The sequence below is a fragment of the Rhyacophila brunnea genome, unplaced genomic scaffold, assembly GCF_057557595.1.
Source record: "Rhyacophila brunnea isolate RB1 unplaced genomic scaffold, BYU_Rbru_1.0 scaffold_22, whole genome shotgun sequence".
Taxonomy (NCBI): Eukaryota; Metazoa; Arthropoda; class Insecta; order Trichoptera; family Rhyacophilidae; genus Rhyacophila; species Rhyacophila brunnea.
The window spans coordinates 7,967,090-7,988,593 of NW_028232882.1; the positions used below are offsets into that span (position 1 = coordinate 7,967,090).

The 21,504-nt window shown below is 33.2% G+C and overlaps 1 protein-coding gene across 1 annotated transcript in view; it reads right to left on the bottom strand.

The window, feature by feature from the left end:
• Positions 1–15,190: 15,190 nt before the first annotated feature.
• Positions 15,191–21,504, bottom strand: part of LOC147070006 (uncharacterized) — a 36,332-nt gene continuing 30,018 nt past the window's right edge. Inside the window, exon 2 of the mRNA XM_085949353.1 lies at positions 15,191–16,398. Coding sequence (XP_085805479.1) covers positions 16,173–16,398 — 226 coding nt within the window. The 3' untranslated portion in view covers positions 15,191–16,172. The remainder of the gene's footprint in view (positions 16,399–21,504) is intronic.

Sequence of the window (21,504 nt, forward strand, 5' to 3'; positions counted from 1 at the left end):
GTCATGCAGGTGTCGATGCAGTGCAGTTCAACGTGAGGTGATCTCATTCTTGTTTTAGTAATTTCGGCAGATTTTGCCAACTGACAATGTTCGTTTAAAGTTTTAAAGGTTCAAAATGTGTTTTTTTAATTTTAAACACCAAGAACAACGACATTACACATTTTATTCCCGTAGCGGAAGTTTACTGCGACGTCACGTGATAGTCCGCGACATGCACCTCAATTTGGTTCGCCCTTAAGTTACTAATAATTATGTACCATTGTTAAGAATATTCGATCGGTGTGATTTCGACTATTGCAATGCAGATGCCTACTCAATATTTTATTATTGACCAACCCCAATTTATCTACCCTATCTAGATGTGTTACTACACACATATAAACCCTTGTACATAAACTAAGCGTCGATTTTAGGAAAAAGCTTTGAATTCTGGAAAGAAATATTTTGTAAGAGAAAACAACTCTCAACCTGGATTTTGAATAGGCAGGAAATTTCTTCGAGGAAAATGCTAAGAATACTGTTTCCATTGTTAGTTCACAGTTTTAACACGTAGCCAAGAAGATCCTGTTGGACAGTACACGGGTCACTGCGAATGATTCCTCCGCGATGATCGTCAAAAGTGAACCATGTAAACGGGAATCCTGGCTTTTGATAATAATTATGGAAAAAAAATTAGTTAATTAACTATTTCGTTGAATGAAAAGGAAGTTGGTGTTTTAATTTCTATCATTACCAAGTTATGCAGCTGATGCTAGTTACGTCTCTGGTTAAGAGTAAGCTCGAGTGCGCAATATGCTAAAAGGTTAAGGCACGTAATGAGCATTAACTCCAGACCAAATATTCAATATTGTGCAACTCGTGTCCTTGGTTAAACCGACCAAAAACTGACTCATATTTCAATTTATTATTCGTAATAAACTATTTTGTCAGTTATAGAGGTATCTATATAACAACATTTAAGAATATAATAACCAGCGTTTCCCAATAATTAATGCTAAGGTTTAATTACACTACCAGACTCGCAGACCCAACCAAATTAAGGCGAAGTCTTCACTGAGCCTTTTTTAAAGAGGCACCTAGCGGAAAAATACGAAGCTTGCAATTTGAGACATTTTTTTGATAATTTACAATTTCGACTCTATTAATGAATAAATATGTATCTGAAAACATTAAAAAAGAAAAATAGGGTACTGTTCGGTTAAAGCGGATACAGCGGAAAACGCATTTTGAAAATAGCCGATAAACTGGATTATTTGTTAGGTTAACCTAACCAAACCTAACCTAACCTAACCCAACCTAACCTAACCTAAACTAACCCAAACTAACAAATAATCCAATTTATCGGCTATTTTGAAAATGCGTTTTGCGCTGTATCCGCTTTAACCGAACAGTACCAAAAATAGTTTTTATTTTAAGTCAAAGATAAACTTACAATTGTAAAAAATGTAATAACATTTGAATTTGTTGAATCGGACCGCACCCTATTATTACATATATTTTATGGTCATATTTATTATTAAAATTTAACCTAAGAGATTTTTGACTAATTCATAGTTTTAATATTTTTTATATCTATTTTAAAAAACATCAATTTTTATAAAAAATATAAATGTGTAAGTATATATAACTTGAAATCCTTTTTATTTATAAAAAATATTTTTCTTTTTAATGTTTTCAGATACATATTTATTCATTAATACAGTTGAAATTGTAAATTATCAAAAAAATGTCTCAAATTGCAAGCTTCGTATTTTTCCCGCTAGGTGCCTCTTTAAAAAAGGCTCAGTGAAGACTTCGCCTTAAACGATCGTCGACTTTAAATATCAATTACACGGAACGATTCAGCAACCAACTCAATCGCATTGACGCTTAATTTAGTTGGTTCATAATAACGCTCAGTTCAGTACTCGAAATGGAACTGGACGCAGCCCCAGTTCGTGAAATCCCTGAGATTATCACTCAGTCTCGTCTCCGAAAAATAAATATAACGTCCCGTTTCTTGGATTATTAAAAAAACAACAATTTCTTAAAGTTTAAAACGAAAATTGTTGGATTCATGGTAAAAAAAAATATTTATGACAAACGTTCGCGTGCTTTCTGGAATCGACATCGAATGGAAACGACTCAAAGGTGACTTTTCACGATCGGAGGCGATCGTGGCAGACAGTTGGCCTGACAATCTGCCAATGTAATTTGAGCTTTAGTCGCGGAACTATTTTATACTTTAATCGTAACGGAATCCCTTGGAGCGAAAAATACACCGCGGGTCAGTTGTAATTCACAAAAATATGACAAGATATAATAGGAAAATAAACTAGACGGCAGATAAAATTAAAAAGTGTTTAGAAACTAGCATTTTTTTTAAATATGTCATAATTTCTTTTATTGTGTTAACTGTCAATTCATGGTAGAAATGCATCGTATTGTTAATTTCTTAATTTAATAAAACGCAAAAGGTTTTTAGTACTTTTTCCACTTTTAATAAATAAATCTGGACCAGTTTCGTCCGCCTCAGAGGCTTTCAACTAAAAAATTTATAAGTTGAAAATGTCCCTCTGAGGCGGACGAACGCAAAAAAATCGTCAACATTATTAAGGATATACCTCAGTTGCGGCACGGTCTAAAAAGATCGTGGCTAGGCGATGCGCAGATTGCGGGTGCAAATGACGCATGTCAAACGAAATATAATTTGTCATATAAATCCAACATGTATCCATTTAATGTCCCGTTTATTGTTCCATCAGTAACAATAATAATATATTCATTGACATGTTTTCTTTTTAAAGTAAATGGGTAACGTTTTTAGTCATCTTTACACGATTTAAGAATTAATACGCCCGTCGCCATCACGAAACAAACTGTTTCCAGCTCGACGCTCTCTCTCCGAATGGCATCGAGTCCAAAATTTCGTCGCGCCTATAGTTGAAAATTATTTGCCGTTTCACTGATGTATCACCTTAATAAACAAAATAACGTTTTACGCAGGGAACTCAGAAATTCTTTTCTGTGGTTTTACGTAATAAAATGTGCAGTTCAGTTACAACTGAACTTTTGTCGATGCAAATTTCTGTTTCTTCGAATTCTTCAAGAAAATTCAGAAAAGTTGGAAAGTCTATTTTTCACCCAAAATAATTGTAACTTACGATAAAGTCAAAATATGTTAATTTTGGCATTTTAAATGTTTACATTTACATGACGTGGTAGATACATTATATTATATACTTACTTACACCTCATTGAATTTTGTGAATATGTCTGCATAATACCTACACAGTTTTGGATAACCACGAAAATCCATAATGTGTATGCTAAGACGCTTTGATTGTATGCCAATAAATTTTTCACACACAGTCAAAATAATAAAATGAGGTCTTAGCCTCGAGTTGCCACCGGAATTTAAATTGCAAACGGGTCCAATGATTATTTGGTACCCATAATACAGATATTCATCAACTTATCATGACAGTAATGGTGAAGTTTTTTTATGAAATTAATAATATCGGCCGCTTCGTCCAGCCAGTGACGTCCCTAGACAAAATGCCGCCCCTAGACAGCGCCAAAATGCCGCCTCATTTTTTTATACAGTATTTTTTTATCATCCTTTAATGACTACAATATCTAAGAAATGTGATATATAGATACGTAATTACTAACAAAGTAATATACCACTAAAACAAACAAAATTATATTAAAGGATTTTTTGACGTTGGTAATACAGTGGACCTATAAAACCTAAAATTACAATAATAATTATTATTCGTATATTTTTTATTTCAAAATAAATATTTTTATATTGACATCTATTTATTTCTAATTAAAACTTTTAACTTTTTAGTAGAGAAATACACCATCGGCTGTCACGAACTAAAAAGCGTACATAACGTTTGTTTATGTATATAATAATCTTAATATTATTATCTTCATCCAAGAGATGGCAATGACATGCTGTCGTAGTTTGTAGTACCTTTATAATTTTTTTATATTCTAAATATTTTTATTCTAAATAATATTTTTTATGGTACGGCGTGTGTGTTATTATTGTTTTGATGACAGAAACTTGAGAAGGAAATTTAGTACTAAGTACGTCATTCTCAATGATTGAATTGCGATTAATTTTGGATGTTTCACCATCAGCTATAAATCATTTATGAAAAATGACGATGCTTGTCCACCTTTTGCTTCATATTATTTGGTAGGTATTACAAGAGGGGGTAAAGGCAACTTTTCTCTCAAGACATCTTACGGACGAGGATGCTCCCCTACCGTCCATTTCAGCAGCACGCATGTTAACTTATTTACACCGATTTAAAACAACATCTTACCTACGGCAAATACACACAGGGACGTCCCTAGATAGAATGCCGTTCCCTTTCATTGTTTTGTTTCAAATTCAATGACATTCCGTGTGAGTAGGCTGGTCATGCATTACATAGGGGCGGCATGTTATAAAGGGCGGCGAATAAAGAAACGAATACAAATATTACAACTTTTGAGAGCAGTGGCAGTTTTCAATAAAGCAGATAATGCGGTCACTTCATTAGAAAGTATCGACATCTTAGTTTAAACTTTAAATAATAATCAAAGCATAAGAAATCTTGGTATATTGTCGTACATATTGTAATATATATTATATTAATTGTAAAGGCGGTTATCGCACAGGCAACATTTGTACAAGGGTGCCTTCAAACCTCTTAAGTTGTGATTATATTGAGAATATTGAGATCCATGTCGCGTACTGTCACGGCGACAAATGTAATCTATGGTTTCTTTATTTTGTAGAAAATTTTGAACGAACAAGATCTCTGCAAATTCAATGATGGAGTAACCTAGTAACGAGTCTCTGTAAATTCAATAATATTTTAACAGGACCTAACCCGCAGACTATATTATATAATAGACAACATTCTTATAGAAAATACATAGTGCCAACCTCTAAAAACAAAAAACACGCGATTTTGACATGATTCGAAAATGTATAGGCATTAGAAATCGTTACCTTACTTTGAAAAGGTTCTAATTGCAGTTGACCATGTTTTGAGCTATGAGCGTTTGAAATTTGGAATGGTCATATTTTGAATATAAAAAGACATGTAGATAGAACTCCGGAATACTGCTAATTCCCATATTTGACAATAGATGACTCTGAAATGAACATATATGATAGAATATGGCTAATGGAACCTTTTCACACCAAAAATTCATTTTAGGCCAACATGTCAGTTAGAACCTTTTTAAAGTAAGGTAACGAAATGATAAAAAAACGTTCATTGAGTCATATAGGTGTCGATGCAGTGCAGTAAAACGTGAGGTCACCTCATTGTTATTCTGGTGATTTTGGCAGATTTTGTTAACTGACAATGTCCGTTTAAGTTTAAAAGTTCAAAATGTGCTACGGGATGGGAGCATCAGTTTGATAACATTTTAAGCACAAAGGAAAACGACATTACACACCTTTTCCAGCAGCGGCAGCTTACTGTGATGTCACGTGATAGTACCTACGCGATATGCACCTCAATAATATTATATTTCGCGCTGCAACGAGTGGCACAACTTGTTTGTTGTACTCGTATTTCGAAAGAGAAAAGCTTTATTGTTTCAGTAGGTGTAAATATCGGAACAATACATCATAATAAAGATTAAAAATGGTTGCTAATGAAATTATTACTGACTCATGTCTTCTAGTCTAGATTAGGGAATCCAACCCCGAGCCAAAATTCTGATCCCGGGATTTCGGGATTACAATTTAACAATCCCGGGATTCGCATTTTTTCCATTGTTAATATAAAATTTTCATATTTACAAATAACATTGATATAATCGGGCAAAAATAAATCTAGTATAATTTATACTATTTAAGACATTTATTGTTAATATTGTATACGTTCAATCTTCGAAATACATAAGTTTAATGGAGTAAATAATATTGTAATATATAAATAATAATGTGAATTTAATATAACATTGCTCTTTCTGATAGTAAAGAGTTAATGAAAGGATTAGCGAGATTTAAAATAGTAAAGCAAATCATGGTGTAGGTACTTATGGCCTTTCCGCTTCATAAATCTAATTAGTCAGCCAAATATGAAACTGCCGTAAAACGCATGAGATCATGGTGGAATTACTTTGTTAATAGTGCGAAGCCATTGTTTTTTCCAATCTTTCTCATTTTTATTAATTATTCATGTGAAAAAATAAAATGAATCGGCAACTTACACATGGATATAAATCAAACTTCATTCAAACTCAGTTTATTTCTAATGTAGTTATTTTTTATTAAAAGTATTTTTTTGTTATATTTTCGTTTTTATTTTATTTTCCATTAAAATTGATAAAAAAATCATCAATCCCGGGATTCATAGGTATCGAAAATAGCTCGGGATCCCGGGATCCCGGGATTGGAATCCCTAGTCTAGAGGATGCAAATAATGAGAGTAGCCCAGAAATCGAAATTAAAATAAACAGCATACTTAGCAACAAACTGTCGCTTCGGTTCAATGAATGTGCCAGTACAAAACACTATTTAAATAATGTTGGGTTCAAGGAAGCGTGCAGCGTTCAATCTTCGGATCCATCAATGACAGTTAGGATGGAGATGAAGATACGGTTACAAACTGTACGCTATGTATGAATGGGGGTGCGCACATCGTACATACCATCAAATTCGGCCGCCTTAACTGGCTGAGCCATGCAGTGGCGTCCCAAGGGGATAGGCAGATACTCGAACGAAATCGAGCAGAATCATTTGGTATATTATATAGAAATAGTTACCTAACTTCGTAATAACGAAAATATCTTTCCATTAAAAAATCAGCTCACTGGTTGGAAACAAAATGTATTAATTGTTAACATAAAAGGTTTCACAGGACTGAATTTTTTTGTCGAGTTCGCGATGTCTAGTTTACTTCCGTTGCCCTTCGACGTCCATGGTGACCTAACCTATACGTGCATGGATGATACAAAATACTGTATTTAAAAAATGAGGCGACATTTTGGCGCTGCCCAGGGGCGGCATTTTGTCCAGGGACGTCACTGGAGCCATGTAAATGGGATAAACTAGTCACGCATGATAAAAAAAAAGCTGGTATTCGGGAAGCAAACGAAGACTTGGTCGACCCCGTATAGGATGGAGGGGTAACATAGAGTTGGATTTAAAAGCCTTGACCATCCTAAGCTGGAAAGGGGGCTTTGTACGGATATGCATGTAGTTAGATGCATATATGATGTATATAGGTTAAGACTGGAGATTGTAGAGCCAGAAAGAAGAAAAAGAAACATTGCAGACAAATAAAATGGTAGGTATAGGTACATGTAGGTATCAAACTATTTCACCAGGATCACAAATCAAAGCGGTCTTAGGTACCTATATTATAATAGGCCATAACTGTATTTTAATTCAGCAATTTCCTTCTTCTTCCTGGTGCTATCATCTTAACTGGGTATTGGCCTCATCGTCCTCATCAGGTCCGTCCACAGCCGCTTCTTATCATAGGCCAAGTCTTTAAATCCGGAAATATATCCTGTCATTTACGGACAACTCATTTATATAACCTAGTCAGTGACGTTCCGTGTGGGTAGGCAGATTGAGCGTCGCATGGGGGCGGCAGTTACTCGAAGGGCGGCAAATCGAGGAGAAATAGCTACCCAAACTTAATAACGAAAATTTCTTTCCATTAACTCATTTAATTTTAACACCGTGACTGGCGCGTTTGGAGTAGTTGGCCATTAGGTATAATTTACATGTTATTTAAATGTGGTAATTAAAATGTAATTAAAAGGTCAGCAGTGATCAGCTTACTGGTTGGAAACATAATGAATTAATTAACATAAAAAGTTTAAAAGGACTGTTATTTTTTTGTTGGGTTTGCGATGTCTAGTTTATTTCCGTTTCCCTTTGGCGTCCTTGGTGACCATAAGCGACACGAGCAGATTTGCGAATAATTACAGTCTATATTTTCAATTTTGTTAGTAATGTATCCATTCAACACATTTCTTAGATATTGGAGTCATTAAAGGATGATAAAAAAATACTGGACAAGAATGAGGCGGCATTTGATAAAGGCAGTTTGAATAAAAGTAAGTACCTCCCCATATTATTTATTAATTATTTTTAAAAATAAAATCACTTTTACAGTTAATACCTACTGCAATATATAAACGTATAGCATAATCAGTGAAATGATGCAATGTTTGCTTTCTGAATAATTTTATTATATAAAGTTTGAAGTAAAAAATCTGTTTAGGTTTTTCCCCGTGCCATTATTATCTGTTTAACTTTATCAAAATACATCTGATTAAAGTATGTAGATACAATATTATTTACCATGTTTTTTCCTCATATGATTTGATTGTTCCACTGTTTTTTTGTTATTGAAAAGGTATGAAAAAGAGATAGGTACTTAGCTTACTTACTAGAGCTCAGACATTTTCTTATCTATATAGTTGCAGCTCATTTTAAATTAAATTAATAATATTATACTGTGTCCTGTGTCATAATTATCAGCGTTGTCAGCAAATATTATGTCTAGTTGGAATTATTGTTAGAAAGCATCAGCTGTCTGTATAAAATCTGTATGTCTATTATTGTCGTTAATTATAATCCCACTCTTCATAGAGATTTGAAGTTAGAAATCATCTACGATCATGCTGTATCACGGATGTATCTATACAGTGACATCCCTAGACAAAATGCCGCTCCTAGGCAGCGCTAAAATGCCACCCCATTTTTTTATACAATATTTTTTATCATCCTTCCATGACTCCAATATCTAAGAAATGTGTTGTATGGATACAATACTAACAAAATATATGGGTCTAATTTAAATGACTTCAAAAGACAATATCGCGAGTCCACAGTTTTCAGATACAATTCAATATACACCTGACAACTTTCAAAACTCTCGAGTGACTGGCAAAAATATTTGGATAAATTAATTAGGTACCTACTCTCCAACAAGAAGATTTAGGCAAACGCCGGAAGGCGCTGTTATCGACTAAATGGGTGGAGCTTGTTAGTTTATAATGGAATTGCGGTTAAAATGGGAGGAGCTTGTAGTTCGCAGTTTTAACACGTAGCCAAGAAGATGTTGTTCGAGTATAAGTACGAGTATGTATGTACCTACCTATAATTCAAATATAATTCTCAAATCTGCACATGTCATTGCTCGGCATCAAGGATGTGTCGTCCAAAGACAACGGAAGTAAACTAGACATCGCAAACCCGACAAAAATACACTCCGGTTAAACATTCCATGTCAATTAATACATTTTGTTTCCAACCAGTGAGCTGTATTTTTTAATGGAGAGATATTTCCGTAATTACTAAGTTAGGTACCTATTTCTATATTTACCTAATGATTCTTCTCGATTTGCCACCTTTCGAATAACTGCCGCCCCCAGGCGACGCTCAATCTGCCTACCCCCACTGGACGTCACTGTATATATAGTCTGACTAAGCGATCATGTCTCGAAACTTTCTAAAAATATATACAGGTCCATGACAGCAAACTTCCCAAACCAGTCAATCAAAGATATTAACAATTACGATCCAGCATTCCCCATTGAATTTTCGAAACCACGAAACAACACCCTTAAGTGGCGAAGGGTGGGGGTAGGCTGTAAAGATCCGACATAAACAGTGCACACTAAACTTTATTAGTCAAAAGTATTTTTGGTACAGTTCGGTTATGAGGAATACAGCGGAAAACACATTTTGAAAATACCCGATATACTGGATTATTTGTTAGGTTGGGTTAGGTTAATCTAACAAATAATCCAGTATATCGGGTATTTTCAAAATGTGTTTTCCGCTGTATTCCTGATAACCGAACAGTACCGAATATTTTTATCAATTATGGTTTTTAAGGCAGGGTTTAATGAATTAAAAAAAAAACTAACCAACACCATCTGTAATATTTATTGCCGCTGTATTCCTCATAACACCGAGCTGTTCCGTATTTTTTTATTGAACTAAGACTAAAATATGTAGGAGATGGTGTTTGCTAGTTTTTAAAATTCAATTAAACGCTGATTAATCCAAGGCATAGTAGATAATACATAGTCCGATAATACGAGGGCGCGATACCCAAGAGACGCAGGTTCGATCCTGCCGGGTGTCTTACTTAAAAAAATAAAACTTTTTCTATTGGCTATATTTTCTAATGAGTGTTTTCTGAATCATGTATGTTCAATAATTAGAATGGTACATTCTTAAAAACTTGTGAATTGTTCATTGAATAAAAGAAATAGTTAATTAACATTCAAAGTAATTATAAAATAAAATTATATTCGTCGAATAGCTTTTTTTTAATATTAGGGTAAATTTGTTGTGTGTGTTTATCTCACTTAACTGGTCGACCTGCCACGTCGGGCCCCTCCTAAGCCCGAGCCTCTAGGCTAGAGCCCTGTCAGCCCCCCTTTGCGGGGACCATGCTCACTGTTATGGCGTCATTCATTGTTTTTTTTTTATAAAATAAATAAATTATAAGTACTATGAAAAAATTCCATCGTTTTTCATGACAAGGGGAAGGGTATTGAGATATTGAATAAAATTACATTGAATTTGTTTGAAAGTTTGTTGTATTTTCCTTTACACCGGGTATATAGTATAGACTTCACTATAAATAACCATTTTCCAAACCTTATACATAATCTCAACATATGAAACTAAAATCATTCATATGTTTTATAAATAGTAACAGCAAACATTTATAATTAAAATTAGGTACACAAAAAAGACTATTTTACAGAAAACTATTTACAAAAGAAATTGAGCAATGTCACTGGTGTGGTTTGCATCCTTACTATATAATAAAGGATTTCATATTTTTTACAGCAGTATATATAATTAATAATTTTTCACAGTTCCATTTCAACAAATCATAATTATTGTGAATTTAAAAAATCCATCCAAATTGATATTTGATATTAAAACCTTTAACGCATGCGATCTGCGCACACGTGAAAATTAGCAGTAGGTAGAGTTGGGCATTTCCCGAGAAAATCTCAATCTCGAGAATCGGGATTTCCCGAAATGATGAAATTTTGAATTCTCGAGATTCGGGATTTACAGAAAAAGAATTCTCGAAATATCGACGAAATTAAAAAAACCCGTAAAAATCCTAAAATCAGTGTAAAAACAGACAAACAAAACAGAAGTAGAAAAACAAAAATAATACAAATCATTACTTATTAAAATTGAATTTCAAAAACTGCATATGATAATCGCATACGCTTTTGAGACACAAAATTGCCTGAAGTTGAAAAATTACGCTCATTTTTAGTCGACGTTGGTTTAATTGTGTTAAATGCCCTATCAGTCTTTGAACGCTTTGTACTTTCTGTCCACTTTTTTCATATAAAAAAATCGTTTTTTCATTTAATAGATCGAGAATCTTTTCTCGGGATTCGGGAATGTTAAAAATTTCAATTCTCGAGATTCGGGATGGAGAATCTCGAAAATTTCTCGAGAATTCCCGAAACCCAACTCTAGCAATAGGTATGTTCAACGCATTTTCACGTGTGTGCAAGTCGCATTATGCCAAAACGTTTTCACTTGAACTTACAGATGTTTTGAATACGTTTGCGTTTTATGCACTAGCGAAACTATTATATAAAAATGCAATAGAATGTTAATAAATTAAATATGTATTTTATAATAATATTTACAATACGTACTGGCATTTTTTTGTTTTTGTTAGTTTCTAAAACAGTGATACACAACCTTCAGCCTACCATGTCATTTATTGTGACCTGTCGACAAAATTAAATATGCAAAAAAAAAATCCTATCGATTACACAATAATATATTATATATAATAAGTAATTAATCAACCCACGATGGCCGCACGGCTTAAGCGTCGACCTATAACGTCATGGGTCCCAGGTTTGAATCCTGGGTCTGTCAAGTACACATATTGTTTTTCAGTTTCAGAGTCAGAGTATTGACCTAATAGATTGAGCAAGTGGCTGACATTCATTTCTCGTAAAAACAAAATCTGTTAAACACCCATATGATCTTAATAGGATCGGACATGGTCGGGTAGTGTCAAATTGCTATTTTTAGTCTGATACACGACACACAATATAATGCTGCCCTTCATAAGGCTAAGGCCACATAGGCAGGTGCCTTGATTGGTGGCTACGTGCTAGGTGACATATCCTAGCAAACGGGCGCACACTATACTATCGAAATGGCCACACTGCACGCTTCGCGCCTCGCTACGTGATTATTAGTCACCCGACGGACAAACGTGTTGGTTATTTTTATTGTGTCACCTAGTGATTTTGCAATATGGTGATGTTTCTTCAGTATGACAAACGTCAAACACCGTATATTTTGAGGTTATGAATAATGACACATGGGATGAATTGACATTATGCACCAACTAGTTCAAATTTGAGATATTTCGAAATTTTAAAGTTAAATTCTCTGTGAGAAGTAGCTTTCTGGTTAGTTTTTAGAGAGACATATCGTTGTTGACTTGAGCGCTCCCAAATGTCAAATGAATTTGTATCTAAGCACGTAGCGTGTAATGTGGCAGTAGTGTTTTTAGTAGACAAGCATAGCACCTAGCGAAGCACTTATGCGGCCTTAGCCTCATGGCCCAAGTAAAGCGAATGTACATACGTGGTCACCATTGTTACTGTAGACAGATCGACATTCGTGTCGTATGTCCCATTGCCACGGTGTATCAAACGTCTTGCCTTGCTTGTACCATTGTAAAAGTGGGGATAACGTTGTATGTGCGTCAAATAAATAGTATTTTTTGCATCCTTTCCACTTTAGTGATACTGATCTCACTGGCGTTGACACTAATTTCCATAGCGCATAGGTACATATATACAGAGTGGTTGGAATTAAATAATATGTAATATGTTTAGACTTCAACCCTGTATCTACCGCCCGCGATCAATGATTAGAAAACGGATAGGCAGTTTTGCATCACTGTTTTTCACTAAACGAGCATAAGAGAAATAAATATTAATTATATAATATAATTTATATCAATCTATTTACAATTAAGAAATATGAAACAGTTAGGTATAACAAATATTTCATAATTTTTAAGCTATATATTTATAATACGATGACATGGCTTGGTTTATTCCTATATTATATCACAACAATTTAAATAAATTTTGTATGTACATATCATCCGAAATAGTAAAAAAAACTGTGTATGTAAGCCTATTGTAAGTCAATTAGAAGGTTAACATTTGTATGTTATTTTAAATGAGCTAAAAGATTGGCTAGGTAAATATTAAATAATGATTAACTTCTTATAGATAAAAAAGTAGAACATTATTTTTGTTTAGTAAAATTAAAAAAAATGTCTGTAGTTTTGTTGTTTGATTTACTTTATCAGTGTAAACATTTCAATGGGATAAAGATAACTATTGTTTATGCATAGAAAAAAAATTTAATCACGGTTTTTTATCAATTATGTAAAAAAAAAAACACTCATTAACACGAGTAACTCATTTCCACCCGGAGGCATTATAAAAAAAATGTTCAATACACATAAAAATAAAATATGATTATAAATATAATCGATTATAAAGCAAACGAATCATTTAAATTACAATAAAGATCGGTGTAAATGTATATCATGTATCTGAGACTCACAACAGTCGTTCAGATCTTCGAAGTAGAGGTGAATCATTTTTAATTATGTCAGATCACTGAGTCACTTTTATTATCTTCTTGAAACATTCTTAATTTTATACAGTTAACATCATTAATAGCTTTTTGAAGTAAACAGAAAACTACATACAATAAGTACACTTGCATTCATTATCATTATTATAATTATTAATGATATTTACTGTTATTTTTTGGTGGAAAGACATGAAGTGATTACAATGTAAGAATGTCGTAGGTTATTAAAAAAACAACTGACAAAATTAAACGTTGTTTGATCGAAAAAAATCATTGGTTGCTAATACAATATAAATGATTAATCTCTTACAAAAAATGCACATTGGTAATATTTATACTGTAACTATGTATTAATAATAATTAATGTAATGTACCTACTTAGACAGAATATAAAATCACAAAAGACTTAACGTTAAAAGCATTTATCTTATTAATAAAATAATAATATACAGATGCCTTTGAATCTTTATCGAAGATTCATAAATTGATTTAAAATTGGCACTTGATTGGAAGAATTGATTCATTAATTTTTAATTTAAGTCACAGATTTTTATAAGTACTAAAATTACCTAAATTACCTAGTGGTAAATTTGAGAAATCGTTATAAAAAAATTTTTTTATCGTAGTTTATTTTCTTGATTTTTCTTCTAATAGCAATACTGTTTCCAACATTGTTTACAACACGTTCTGATGTTAAAAAAACAATACTTTCGTCCATACCACAGAACAGATCAATAAATATAATTCAGATAGGCTCTACGTCAATACACCAGATTTTGAAGCAGGGTATTGAATGTGTTGCCCACGGTGGCCGCGCGGCTTATGCGTTGAACTATAACGCCGTGGGTCCCAGGTTCGAATCCTGTGTCTGGCAAGTACACATATTGTTTTTCAATGTGTGGGTGTCAGGGAATGGATCTAATAGGTTGAGCAAGTGGCTGACATCCATTTCTCGTACAAAACAAAATCTGTCAATACAAACCTCTACTCTGTGGAGGCCCATGATCCTATTAGGATCGGACATGATCGATTGAATGTGTGAAAACTACGAAAATGAAACACACATTATAGACGTGCAATAGTGTGTGTTTCAACCTTCAAATACACCAATACAGAATGAGAGTCGGTGCATAAACCGAGAGAAGTTGTCAGAGCTTTTATAATGACGTATTCTTGATACGTGTTTAAGGTTATCCCATATTCTTCCACACTCGAAATCGGTTGCCTGTTACTCCACACCCGTTAGGCACTTCAATTCCCATTAATTCTGTGTTATCTGGTCTATACAATATGGACGTATTTATGCGTAATAAGTAATGTTATAAATAAGTATGGCAAACGATTCACAAAGCATATAAGAACGTTAAACAAATTCATCGTATTTGTAAAGATATATATATAAAAACAAATGAAACACTAAAATTTGGCTGAAAGCAGTATCAAAGCTTTAATAAACACGTATCTATTAAATTTAAATAAAGTTAATTTCTTTATATAGATTCTATATAATAATATTTCATTATTTTTGTTCTTATGTAGCTTAATAAATATGTACATATTATTATCTAGTTTTTCAGGACGTTGTGTTTTAAGACAATATAACTTACAAAAAAACTATAAATACAGTTTTACATAAATTACGTTTTCAATTAAATTATTTACATGTATATATACATAACTTAATAATGAGAATATACTTAACTATGATTGTCAATTTAGCACACTTTTGGGAGAGGGTATTTATTATATTTTTTTCTGAGAATATTATTATGAAGAAAATATTTTGAATCACATTATAAATTTGTAATACTAACATGATCATTAAAAAAAACCCTGACGGCTAAAATTATTAAACATGGAACATGCTTTGCCTACTGATTCTCTGAATGCTGGTTGTCCAAATTTCAAAGAAAATTTATTACAATTTTACTTTTCTGAAAATTATGTATGTAATTACAATAATAAAACTAAAGAAGTAATAATAACAGACGAACAATACGTCGCACAGAATGTAAGCTGCAACAGTATAGATATTGGTCTATGCAGGCTACTGAACGTAAAATTAAAATAATCGGCGCGCGTAAGTAATGGCCGGCGGGGTGCGGGCCGCAGGCAGCCTTCACGTGCGGGCTGCGTGTCTATAGTTATTCTACGTCTATTTTAAGTAACGCTTTTGCGTCGGAGATCATGAGTAAAACATGTTCCATGTTAAACTCTATGATTGATGTAATTATGTTTATTGATTGGGGGAGTTCCCCGGTGGTAAATTGGCGGGTTGTAAGAGTTAAGTAAGTACTTAGTATCACTCAGAATTAATTGTATTTTTTTTCTTTCTTATATGTGTCTATTAAAAGACAGTGTACTTATTAATAGTTATTAAGAGTTCACAAAATATATACTTAACACAAATCGGTGTAACATTACGTAATAATTCTTTTGTCTATTCAAGAGGTGGAAGTAGACGTCATCACGACTTGGTAAAATTAGTTTCCGTTAGAATACCGCTGGCGGTTCCTCATCTGGAGTCCATGGGCAGGCAGAGGGTTTCGAAGTTGGGGTTTTCCGTGGCGTAGGCGGGTGCTTTGGGGCCGAATTTGTAGACGAGGCGGGCCGTCGGGACTGACAGCAGAACCTTCTGCTTGTAATGGTACCTCATGGCGCGACTGAATTTCTCGAAGGACATCTTTCCGTTGTTTCTCTTGGCGCCCCACAACTTGGCAACCTCGTCAGCTTTCACGAATCTGTAACAAAATAAATTGAGCTGATTAGACCAGCAATTTCCAAACTGGGAGGCGCGGAGTGTTGCAAAGGGAGGCGCGAAAAGTTTAACACAATTAATGTAGCCACATGTTTGCAGTTTGCAGTTTGCGAATGCATAGTTTATAAAACGGCCGCTAGTTATAAACCTAATAAAAAAACAGTCCTATAAAAGGTTGTTTGCAAACCTAGTAAGTAAAGTATGGAGACAAAATTTTATGATACCTCACTTCTATACTATTGTGAAGCGCGCTGGGTATCTCGTGAAAATGAAATAAAAGGATCAAATCATAATGATGAAATTTGAGACAAATTTGTTTTTATTAGGAACGATAATTTTGTTGATAAACTTGTCTATTTGGTTGAAATTTTAAAAAAAAAGTAAATAAATCAATGCATGGACCACTAATGCATTCACTGATTTAAAAAGACAAAGTGAAGGCATTCATAAAAAATTGGAGCTTTGGAAATCAAAATTACAAATAAAATAAGTTTGCCATGTTTCCACCTTTAAATTTCTGTGCCAGATATATTAAGTTCTTGGTTAGTTTTCTAATGCACTTTTCACATTATTTTATTAACAATAAAAAAGTCGCCTGCGGCGGTGCTTTATTTCGCGGATATTAAATATTTTAAATATGTGGTTGTGCGTTGCAATTTGATGTGATACTTTTTTCATTTTTGTATTAGTACATTGTTGACTATTTAAAAAGGTGTCCGTATTATTTAATGAAATAAAGGAGGGGAGGCGACAAGATTAGATTTTTTTTGAAAGGGAGGCGTAGTGACACAAAGTTTGGAAACCACTGGAAAAAACGATGTCAGGCTTAAAACGTTAAATTTACTGACAATTCAGTAATTAGATTCCTCTGGAATAATCCATATGACCAGAGAGCCAATTAGCGTAATGTCAATTTGAAGGGTTGCACATGGTCCAAAAGAAACGTACAGTCCAATAAATCAATTTTGTAACTTTAATATTACCATATTTATTTTTACACATACACAAAAGTAACACTGCGTAGTAGGGGTATATAGTATATTCCTAAATTTTGCATTCCTCCAATCTATTGCTTTTACGAAATATCCTTTAATTAGGTATTTTGATAATAATGTTATAACGAGATATCTAATTAAATAAAACATTCAAAATGCTTAGGTACTTGTTTTTAAAAAATGGTGGTGTTAAGACGTTACTTCAGTGAAACGGCAAATAGTTTTCAACTATAGGTGCGATGAAATTTTGGACTGGCTGGCAATCGGAGAGCGAAAGTCGAGAGTGTGAACACGTCAATTTATTTTGTGATGGCGACGGGGGAATTAATTCTTAAGTCGTGTAAAGATAACTAAAAAAAGGTTACCCATTTACTTGAAAAAGAAAACATCTGAATGAATATATTATTATTATCAGTAATAGAACAATAAACGTAACATTAAATGGACGTATGTTGACTTTTTATGACAAATTATGTTTTGTTCTGCACGCGTCATTTGCACAATCTTCGCGTCGCGTAGTCACGATCGTTTTAGACCGTGCCCCAGCTGAAGGCCTTAATTGAAATTACGCAATATGTTTCAAGTTGTATCTACGTTTTTTCGCAAACTTTTGCCAATTCTCTAGTGTTCCTCACATAAACAAGGCCATATAACTATAGTCAGGATCAATATATATCAATATATTATATATAACCACAGCACGAAATTGCGTTTTTCGATAGTAGCGCTAGTTAGTGCTTATACTTCGAAGGCAATGCGGTGGCCTTTTCGTAGTACTTAAATGAAATTTTTCGATAGTTTATTTACCATATATATTGCATTCGAATTATTATAATAGTTACATACCTATATCGGTAGAAAGCTAAAGCCAACTGTCTCGATCGATAATAAATGCACATATCGAGCAATTGGTACAAGTATACGTTGTCCATCCGGAATGACGTAAAACTAATTAAATTTATCTCATTAGTTAGTAGTTGTGTCAGTTGTGTGTATTAACTTTAAATATTTTTTTTACAATAAAACAACTACAGTATCTATATAAGCAAGAATTTGCACTAGAGTACGATTAAAATTTACAATATCGTGCCGCAGCTTAGAGAAGAACCATACTTCACCTACTTGTATGTAGAAAATAAACTAATTCGTCATTCCAAAAGACCACCAAGTCTCAAAATTGCATAATATCTACAATATCTTCTGATTTCACATTTAAAAAAAATAGATATATGACATATAAACAGGTGATCATATATATATATATAATATTATGAATGTATGCATATTATCAAAGGCTCGACATTTAACGTGTCTAGATCGTGTGATTCATTTTTTTGATTGTGTTGCAACTATTTTTATACAATTTAGGATATAGGTATGTATTTCTAAATCTATAAATATATACGTTTCGTGGTTTTGCATAGGTGAGAACGGTCACGTAGACCTTTTTGACAAGTGTGTCGACGTATATTAAACTTTTGAGACGCTAAAAACTTGTTTGCAAATTTTATTTATGATTATAAAAAAAAACGTTAATTCTATTGACGTACCAATAATAAAATTTGACTATTCTCAAGCGAACTCGGCATTTTTTCTCTAAATACTCGTATATACGAATAACATTTGTTTTTATTGTCTTTTTTTATGTTCATACGAACCATTTTAATAAAACACACATATGCTAATTTTTTGCAAACACGTGTTTAAACTTTACATAGAATTATTTATTCGAGATGGACATATTAATATTGTAAAAATGTTGAAATCAGGTTGATGATTGTTTCTTTTACATCACGAGTGTTGAAAGAAGATGAATCAATAATTGTATTAGAATAGACAACCTTTTGGCTGATACTGATGAAAAATTAAAAGGATCTAGCATAGTTCATCGTATTCCTCACTGTTCACAATCGTGACTCCTTTTTAATATACCTCTCCAGTTGCAGCAATTCTTGCATTTCGCCGTTCGCATAGGCTGCGATCAGCGTACACAAAATTAATGGGAATTGGCTTACGATATCTGGATACATTTGTATATCTGGATACAAAGAATATACTATTTTCAAAAGTTCATAATGTAATATTATGTATTTTAGTTTTCCACGCTAATGTAACGTGCTTTCAATCTTTGGGAACAGTCGACGTGGTTTTTTTTTACTTGGATTGTATGGTCAGGCCATAATTACCCTGCTTCAGAACTTTGGCCCATGGCGGTGGCTTTTACAATTTTATTTATTAATCTGTTCTGTGGCTACGATCTACTATGTAACTATACGACGCATCCGTTTAAAGCGCAGATATTCATATCTTCTCTTTCTCTCACTCCTGCGACGTAGGTATAAAGTATTTGATGCAATACAAATCAAATGATATGACGTTGTCACGCGGGCTTACTCACGGTTGATTTGAAAACGACTTTCATGTGAGATATTCATGGAAATAATTATAAATATGAATAGTTAATGCTTCCTTTTAAAATTCAGATGAAATCATAATAATATTATCTTAGGTATAACTGAATGTAAAAGCTTTTCACATTTTCACGACTCAAAGCTCATAAGCTTTTATTAAATAATAAAATTACCTTGCCTATACATTATATTATAATAATATGTAGGTATAATACTTTCTCATCAAATAACGTCTATCGGCCAATCGCAAAAGAATACAATTCTTCAGCCAGGTGATAAGAAGAGACCCGAGCAGCCTGGAGAGATAAATGATCTCTGCTACCGAAAGGATGATGTTCAGATGGAGCAACCCCACCAATAAAGCGACTGAATCAATATGATCAGCGCAGGATCGCTCTAGCTATTATGAGATTGTTGTCAACACTTGCAATTTTAGTGATCACCTTCCTCAGTAATGAGGCAAATGATACGAAGAGATATATTACTGTCACATAAATTGTCTTTTCAGTGTAGTTATTATTATTCTCTCTATGGTTCAAACGTTTTAATAATATTATAAACCTTGAAAATCATTTTATTATAAAATAATTCCTAGAAGCAATCCACGAAATGGTGGCGAATATTATGTCAATATATTCCACTAACAGTTTGTGGTTTTCTAACGTAGGTATAATTTAAATGCATATCGTTATACCTACGTACAGGTAAAATAACCTTACCGCGAATTATATTGAACTCTGAAAGCCTTCTGAGAACTGACAGCGAATAAACGCAAATTTTTCAGCCACAATGAATTAATATTTATATCCCTACCTGAGAAATGGTGTAGGTAAATATTGGTTAAATCTTTAAAACTTATCGAGGTTGTATTTTAAAGTATTGATTATTATTTTTATGTGTTTAAATTATTTTATTACAATGTAAATGTCAATGTTATTATATTATGATTTTTTTTTTAATTGATTTTTTTTTATTTAGCTGGTTTAATTGTCAACGTACCTGCAGAAGACGGTGTTTATAACAATCAATGACGTATGTATACAAGGACAATCCTCCGAAATATCAATGCTAATATGGGCAGGTTAGCAGAGTAGGTCAGTCACACGAACCCAAATTACAATAATCACTATTTTGATCACTTCATCTTCCATTTCACTTCAACTTTTTAATTCTGGTTCCAATGAATAGTTTTGCGTAAAATTTAGGTTGAAAGCGTGTTACGCACCGTGCCAACTGTCTACAACTGTACGTTAAGTAGTTTTCCAATTTTCAAGGGAAGCAGTAATGCTGCTAATACAAATTATAGTATTTTGAATACACAAAACAGTTGACTTATTCGGGGTAAAAATTATAGTATAAATTACTATTATAATTTTGTCGCGGATCACTGACATGATGTTGGAAAAAAGTCAATCGGGCGGAGATACGTGCGCTAGCACTTTCAACACGAAAAACAGCTATTTTGAAAACGGTTTGAGGCAGGCAATACGCACGCTACTTATGCAATACGAAGCGTTCATCTCGCTAACGAAAAAATTCCCAAATCTAGACAGGTCTATTCTCAAATAATATTATGTATTGTAGATTACAATATGCGTATATCTGTTAGCTGTTGGTCAGTACAAGGTTACAACTTTTATTGTTTTTTTTTTTTATTAACAATGAGTTTTCTAAGAATAGTTT